The sequence below is a fragment of the Rasamsonia byssochlamydoides genome, assembly GCF_041956645.1.
Source record: "Rasamsonia byssochlamydoides strain NRRL 3658 unplaced genomic scaffold VTN77scaffold_54, whole genome shotgun sequence".
NCBI classification, from domain to species: Eukaryota; Fungi; Ascomycota; class Eurotiomycetes; order Eurotiales; family Trichocomaceae; genus Rasamsonia; species Rasamsonia byssochlamydoides.
In genome coordinates, this window is record NW_027192437.1 from 55,537 (window position 1) to 63,461 (window position 7,925).

A 7,925-nucleotide genomic window follows, 5' to 3' on the forward strand; every position below is an offset into this window, starting at 1 on the left:
TCTAACATGATTCGCATCGTCACATGTACAAAACAGAAGTCACCTGCCACAAGATCGAGGGCTTAACTTAGAACCAGGGCTTAGGGCTTAGGGTCAGGGCTGCGCTCGCATAAATATCTACCTAGGTACCTTTTATATGAGTGACCTCCCGCCAGCTTCCGACTCTCGCCCTTTCTACGAGTGCAATCCAAGCTTTTCTACTTGCTTACTCACTCACTCGCCCGCCCACATACTCTCCTGACATGTCTTCCGTGTCTCATGAGAGCTTTCATTTTTCATTCTGGACAGGCATGTTACCAATAAATACATGAAGCAAGACAGGTTCAGCCATTACGTACTGTTGGTAAAGTCGCTGCTTATATACGAGTCACTCGGACAATATCAAATCATGTCTGAACCTTCGTACCTCTGGCACATCACCTCCGATACCGCCGCCAGATTGAGATTGCTGCAGCCGTCGCAGTCGCCAGCACCGCTCCACTACCAACAACCGACCAGTTGGCGATACTCTGCATCCACCGCCCTGTTTTCTCCTTTCCATTCTTTCTGACCGGTAAATCCCCAACCCGCACCGGCAACGGCACAAATTCTAGCCAGGGCGCATCCCGCGCGAAACTGAGAAACGGCCTTGCCCTAGCCTGGTCAGAGAGCAGCCAGGGAGAAATGTACCGCGCGTGGAACTTCAGGAACCAGGTCTCCTGCCCTTCGCTGCGGGTGATAATTGTCGAGAACGTCCGGACGATGTCTGCCCGGGGGCGTTGGACGCGGTTGAAGTGCGAGAAGAGTGCTGTCAGGTCTGGTAGTGTTGGCTGTGGATTGCGCTGAAGGAGCGAGACGACGCTGTTGGTGAAGTGGGTGATGGCTTCGAGGGCGAGGTTTCCGCCTAGGCCGGCGTTGATTGTCACCTGCAGCAGTTAGTCCGGCAGTCAGGGAGTCGTATATCAGGGGATATGACTGGTTATTATACAATCCTCTTCTTGAGTGTTGAACAAAAAAGGGAAAAATAAAAGCAGAGACAGAGGGAGAGAGAGACGAAGCGACTCGATCGCCATTTTTGTCTGAGAGAGAGAACATGTGCATACCTTATGCGCAGAGTCGCCCAGCAAAAGAACTCTCCCATGACTCCACTGCTCGACAATCCCGTCTTCCATCGGCACCAGCGTGGCAGTGAGCCTGGTATCCCACAGGTCTTGGATCGTTTTCTTTGGTCCCAGAGCAGTCCTTCCATAACAGTCAATGACTGCCTGGGCATCCTCATCGGTATAGCGAGGAATGTTACGGCCGGACGTCCGCGATGTCTTGACGAACAAGAACCAGAACATCAGGTCTGGTTGGCCTGCTGTCACGATGGCCGAGTAATTATTGCCGGAGACATTATAGACCGTGTGCCTGTCTGGCAGGAAGGAGGTGGCGTTGCAGCGAGAGATGCCGAACAGCGCCTGGTACTCGCTTGTGAATGCTGGATGCACGCATTAACCGCTGAATACAACGTCAAGGGGAATGTTATCGCTACCCTGGTCGATCTCCTTGCTGAGCGCATGATTTTCCTTCCTGATCCGCTCCGACATCACCGCCCTCACGCGGCTGTGGATGCCGTCTGCACCGATGAGTATGTCCCCTCTGAACGAGCGGCCGTCCGCGGTAGTCACGATGATGCCATCCGAGTCCTCCTCATACGACACGACGGCAGTGTGGTCATGCACTTTGCTCTTGTCCTGGATATGGCTGTACAGGAGTCGCAACAGTCTGCGCCGTTCGATAAAGATGAGCGGCCAGCCGAGGCTGCAGACGTCAGCTACACAGACACACATATATTGTCCAGCTAGCTAGCTAGGTACCTAGACAGGTAGACAAACAAAAAGAAGCAAACGTACTCTGCCGCGATAACACCCAACTGCCCGGCCTTCTCAAAGACATGCCCACTCGTCGCATCCACCCGCCACACCCTCTCCTTCTCCAGGCCCGTGACTATCTCCTCAATATCCTTCCACACACCCAGCTGCGCCAGGATGCGGATCGACTGCGGTTGCAGGGCGATCGATGCGCCCAGCTCGGGCCCAATCTCGCCTTTTTCTAGCACCAAGAAGTCGATCCCGCCGTGCTGCAGGGCTAGTGCGAGGGTGAGGCCGGTGAGGCTGCCGCCGGAGATGAGGACTTTCATCATCCAGTTAGGTAACTGACAGGGGGATTTGTTCGTTTGCTTTGTTTGTTTGTTTCAATTAAGGTAAGATGAGGTGAGATTAGGTGAGGTGAGGATAGAGTACTGGATCTTATCTTATCCGTTATGTTATGGCGATGGCGAAAGCGGAGCCGTTGGTGTCGCAATCGTCAGCCTTGCAGAGTAAATTAATGAATTACATGTGAACTGTACAGTGGCTACGATTTGTTTCTGCAGGGCAGGGGGCCTGCCTGCCTGCCTGGCTGGATTAATTAAATATCTACCAATTACTGCGCTGTACTCTGTAGTCTAAGTAAGCATCAGCGACATCATTATCTTTACGACTTAAGCAAATAAATAGAACAAATAAATAAATAAATAAATGTTCGAAGACTCCTATCTTCCCAATCAGCTTCTTTGGAGATAACCGCCTGAGCAAGCCTCTGCATCTACATCTGATTAATCCAACTAGCTAGGCAGGTAATCCATCCATCGAGAAATGAGCAGCTCTTTCATACTACAGCCTTCTAGAGAACTATCTCCAGAAACAAAATCATTAGGAAAACCTATTATATATGAATGATCTTGTTGACGGAAACGAGAGAATGACTGAATTTTTCACTAGACCACTAGAAGAACTCCTAGTATAATAACAGAAGAAAACAGTGATGATTATCAGAAAGGATGAAGACAATGGGAAACCGGGCTGATTTTAACCTCGTGGTCGACCAGTTTCCATCTCCTTCCTTCGTTTCGGGTACTTGCTTGCTTCATCCCGCCTAGGACTCATAGGCGCTGACAGGTCTCACAGCCCTGATTAGGGGAAGATAGATATTTATGATAGATATAGGATGCATACAATATCTGCCTACTTTAGATAAAGCTTGATGCCTTGATAAATACCCAGGTACCACTAGTTACAAGCATAGTACAGGGATAAAGAATCAGGTAGAATAGATTAATCCTTCTCTTATATTATATATTATTATACCTGGCCAATACGTAGTATTCCTTGACCGAAATATAAGAAGGAGGAGGAAATACGAGGGTAGGAGGAGGAGTATTAGTAGTGTATTTGGATGGATTTTCATTAATCTTATTTTTTCTTAGGTATGTGAGCTTTAGAATTCGGGGGAAGGAAAGAGAATATAGAAATAGAATGAAGTGAAATAAGGAGGTCAGTTCAAGGGCTAACTAAATAGACGGGAAATGCATATTCACTTCCCGGACTTTATATCCCTTGTAGAATTAATTAGGGTAAGAATTCTTTCATTGATTTAGTTCTGGGTTTCTTTCTTTATTCATTTATTTCATGTCGTCTCTCTCTCTCTTTTCTTTTTTTAGGTTGATAAATCGACGTAATCAACCAACTGAGCAATCAAGCAATGATAATAATATTATTATTCTATCAGTTACATTACCTGCTCCGCAGCACCTCTTCTTCCTGCCGAATAAAAACCGGCATGCTCTCAATGGGACAGTCCACTTCCACCGTCGCAGGCCCGTCGTAAGACACAGACGGCGTGCTCTCGGTAGGAATGATACTTCCATCAGCATAGAAAATCCACTTCCCAGCCGGCAGGTAGACGCTCCGCTTCTTCTGCCCGAGATACAGGATCGGCGCGCAGAGATACTTCTCTCCATACATGTACTGATCCTCTACAGACCAGGCGTGACTATCGTCTGGAAACTCGTAGAACAACGGCCGTATAACAGGGCTGCCTCTCTCGTGGGCCTCCTTCATCAACCCCCGGGTATAGTCCCGCAGCTGCTCGCGGATCTGTAGGTATTTCACGCAGATCTGATACACCTCCTCTCCATACGACCACACCTCATTCGGCGCTCCAGAACGACAAGTAGCCCCTCCAGTTGTCCCATGCTGTGGCTCTCTTGGTTCGCGGTCCCCGTGCAGACGCATCACCGGACAGAAGGTCCCCCATTGGAACCACCTCACAAACAGCTCGCGAAAAGCCTCATCGCGAGGATCGCCGCCGTGAAACCCGCCGATGTCTGTCGTCCACCAGGGAATCCCCGCCAGTCCCATGTTCAAGCCTGCTGCCAGCTGGCATCGGAACGACTCCCAGGACGACGCGATATCGCCGCTCCAGACGAGCGCGCCATACCGCTGGGAACCAGCCCATGCGCACCGCAGCAGATTCACGACATTCGTCTGGCCGGCCTGCGTCATGCCCTCGTAGAAGGCGCGCGTGTATTCAAGAGGATAGATATTGCCAATCGATAGATTCGACCCGCGGTAGTAGCGGTAGTTGTCAAAGTCGTATGCATTATATTCCGGCTCCGCCTCGTCCAGCCAGAACACGCGGATGCCCTTGTCGTAGTAGTTCCTCTTGGCCTTGTCCCAGACATACGCCCGGGCTGCAGGATTGGTCGCGTCGAAATGAACCGTCTCGCCCTGGAAATTCATCGCTGTGCGGATGCCGCGGTCAGTGCGGATCAGGAACCCCTTGGCCAGCATCTCGTCGTAGTTTCCACTCCGCTTTGAAGTATGGCAAGAACTCTTCTAGCATGGCAGGTATCTCATTTGGATCAATGTAGAGCTGCGCGAATGTTGCCATCTTTATCAAGGTTCTGTGATTGCGCTTGACAATCTGTGCCTGAACCAGACCGGTCTCAGCAGGTAGTACGAAGACCTTGAGTTCTCTGAATAGCGGTTTCCAGTCTAAGGTCAGGTCCTTCATCGGCCGCAGGTAGTGCTTGCGTCTATTCAAGGTAAGTCACGCTGCTAGGGTTAGAGCTAGAGCTTTGACCTACTTTGTTAGGATCATAAACGTGCTAGCGAAGCGCTCAGCGACGTTGGGGTCGATCCCCGGAGCCAAAGCGAGCTCATAGTAGAGCTTTACGAGCTTGACCCTTTGATCAATGGTCAAGTCGAACTTGAGCTGTAGCCAGCTTCGAAGCTCCCTGGTCCAGTGAGCCGCTCCGGGGGCAAAATCGCCCGCCTCGACGGCAATGTATAGATGCTTAATGATCTCATCGAGATTCTCATAGCGCTGCGTTTCCGACTCTACCGAGTACGGCAAGGTTTTGAAATATGGGTATGTTCTTGGCCTCCTCCTAGACAGCTTCTGTCCATCCGGTGTTTCTGGCATGCCGCCTGGTGAGGTGGCTCTGGAGATACCAGGACCATCGCGGTCAAGGCTGGTCAGGAGATCTGCCAGCCGCTCATTGTTGCCCATAATCGGGGCAAGGGGAGTTCAGAGCTGATACTTGGGAGCTCAAGCAGTCATAAAAGGTCTGATCAATTTTGGCGATACCTTCATGCAAGTTAGCCCTATGCGGTTTTGGAAGGTCACACACCCGCGTGTTAGGAGTGAACTGACAGCACCTCGGCGAAAGCCCTGAAACTATTCGATGCGGAGAACTCGACGATCGCTTGCAGACCCTGAAGATGCTTAGGCTGGATTCCTGCAGAGAGAAAACTTCCTCGCGGAGACGCAGATAGGTGCCCGAGTCGCCGCTCGCAGCTCGGGTTGCCGCAGTCGGATGATGCAGATAGACGTGTGAGACCGCTGGCTAGAGTACCGCAATCCACAACAACAACAGAGGTGACAATAATGCACGAGAACGATGCTCCACGCCACACAAATATGTGGCTTCTCCTCCGATGCTCAAACAGACGGCTGACGTGGAGTATCAGCGACGTCAGTGTAGGTCGCGCGAGCTCTGGCTGTCCCTCCTGCCGTATTGGTGAGCTTGGGCTGGCTGCGTTTGAATTGATCAGTCAGCTTCCCGTTCCGCAGGCGGCCGCGTCTTAAGTCCGCAAGATGGATCAGCGCCACGAACACGCACTACAATTCATGCCTGCGGCGTACTTACGCGATTGCTGGAAGCTGTCCGGAAAGACCCTGGCGACGGGTCCTAAAGCTTTTATGTGGCATGGGCCAGGCTACAAGAATCCCACGCAAGCCATCACGCTGACTCGTGGAAGCGCGGAGAAATGCTTCAGTAAACAGTCTTGTCGCCTCAACTTCGCCCGGTTCGCACACCATAATGCCTGCTTTATTAGGTATCTACATCTGCTGGGTACAATTCTAATTTTGCTTGCAATCAGGCTGGCGGCAAGAAGCTGGAGTACAGGCCCGCTTGAATGAGGGCATACATGATCATCCATCTTGTGATCCATTTCGGCGCATCCCAACCAGATTTCTTAGTTTTGGTAGATTCGTCCATTAGTAAATCTGCGATCCACCAATACCACACCGGGTAGCCTGATGATAGCCTGGTGGCAATTTGCACATGTCCAGCGGCCAAAGTGAAGACGGCGATGAAAGCTTGTGGAGCAGCAAATATGTGCAGCAAGGTCGTAGCATCCGCCACAGGTTTCTTGGAAGATGAGCGGGTCTTGTCTTCGCGCTTGTCTTCCTGCGCCGTCATATTGAATCTTGAGAAGTTGAAACCCCATATCGATGAAACAATCATTATAGTAAGTATAGGGCCAGCCAGCGCAAATAGGGGAATGTTCGATACAGTCCAGTATCGTAAAAAGCCGTTGTTCCTAGGCTATTAGCAGAGAATGTTTCCTTGTGATCCTTGACTTACCAGTAGTGTTCTTGCACGAATGTGTAGATGCTGGGCGGCATTGCACTGCACCATGGCCTCTGCTCAAGCGATTTTGAGCCGCAATATTCCTGATAAGCCACGATCTGGGGTAGAACAAATCCTAGAGCGACCAAGAACCCAGAGATCACTATGACAGCGAGCTTTCTAATTCGCATCAAAGAGACGCTGCCTTGAACCACTTGACTTCCCTCTAGAACGGCATCGTAGGCGAAGTAGAAGCCGCTGATCAGACCATTGCTTCGGAGAGCGGTGGCCACCCCAACAGACGCACCGGAAAGCAGAAGCAACAGATCACTCCTCATGATCGCCCCGTTGCGTCGACACAGAAAGCTTTCAGTGTACGAAAGAATTCCCAGGATATGAAAGAGGGCAAACGGACTTTCTGCGTTAGGTGCGGACAGGAAAAGCCCAGCTGGAGAGACAATGTGTAGCCCAGCTGTGACGAGAGCCAAACTCCCACCTTTCGGGCCTCGTCCAAAGATTCTCAGCGACAATTCATACAGCAACAGGACCGCCAAAAAGTGTGACGCGTTAGCGATCGATATACCGGCCCATGCTGGAGCAGTGACCGGCGGCACTCCAACGAGTTGAAGATCTGAACGCGTCAGTACAGCTGTATCCAAATACTGCGAGGCCAACTACATTTCGCAACGAAAGCCATTGCTCTCGTTAGAGTCCAACTGAACGCCCATTCTTGCTCGAAAACATACCCTCTTCGTGCGGTTTCGGTAAAATATATCGCGTCCCATCTGATCAGGGGCAGCAGGCTAGAGTCGCCGACGCCTTCGAGTAATGTCGTTGAGGTGTCATAGCCGGGACGCGGGCTCAGTAGAGATACCGAGAACAAAAGGACCTTCCATGAAAGAAAACCAACAGTCAAGTAAGACCTTGGACTCCGCAGAGAATTTTCTAACAGTGGTTCCGTCATGCTGAAGACTGAAGGTGCCGCGTCCTAACGGTATGAGAGTGTTGTTTGGTGTCGGAGCTGCGGCGGAGTTCACTCTCCGAGATGAAGTTAGCGTGTGCAAAATTTGTGGCCAAGCCAGGGATGAAACATACAGCTGATTGCAAAAACGGTGCGCGTTTTGTAACACAAAATACTTTCTAAATGACAGGCATAGTAGCTATCTGACTCCTTAATTTGATTGCACTTATGCTGAGAACAATATTATACTGATTGTGACAG

The 7,925-nt window shown here is 50.7% G+C and overlaps 4 protein-coding genes across 4 annotated transcripts; all 4 read right to left on the reverse strand.

Annotated features, from left to right (window-relative positions):
• Positions 1-416: 416 nt before the first annotated feature.
• VTN77DRAFT_6896 (uncharacterized protein) lies at positions 417-2,161 on the reverse strand (the record flags this gene model as incomplete). Its single annotated transcript, XM_069423224.1, has 4 exons — positions 417-905; positions 1,083-1,459; positions 1,514-1,782; positions 1,875-2,161. The coding sequence occupies 4 exons, from the start codon at positions 2,159-2,161 to the stop codon at positions 417-419; spliced, it is 1,422 nt and encodes a 473-aa protein (XP_069275785.1).
• A 1,414-nt stretch (positions 2,162-3,575) lies between these two features.
• On the reverse strand, positions 3,576-4,634 carry VTN77DRAFT_6897 (uncharacterized protein; the record flags this gene model as incomplete). The annotated part of the gene is made up of 1 exon (XM_069423225.1): positions 3,576-4,634. One exon carries the CDS (start codon positions 4,632-4,634, stop codon positions 3,576-3,578), a length of 1,059 nt encoding a protein of 352 aa, XP_069275786.1.
• Positions 4,635-5,787: 1,153 nt separating this feature from the next.
• Positions 5,788-6,168, reverse strand: VTN77DRAFT_6898 (uncharacterized protein; the record flags this gene model as incomplete). Its single annotated transcript, XM_069423226.1, has 2 exons — positions 5,788-5,929; positions 5,996-6,168. The coding sequence occupies 2 exons, from the start codon at positions 6,166-6,168 to the stop codon at positions 5,788-5,790; spliced, it is 315 nt and encodes a 104-aa protein (XP_069275787.1).
• A 546-nt stretch (positions 6,169-6,714) lies between these two features.
• Positions 6,715-7,667, reverse strand: VTN77DRAFT_6899 (uncharacterized protein; the record flags this gene model as incomplete). Its single annotated transcript, XM_069423227.1, has 2 exons — positions 6,715-7,334; positions 7,382-7,667. The coding sequence occupies 2 exons, from the start codon at positions 7,665-7,667 to the stop codon at positions 6,715-6,717; spliced, it is 906 nt and encodes a 301-aa protein (XP_069275788.1).
• Between the last annotated feature and the right edge of the window lie 258 nt (positions 7,668-7,925).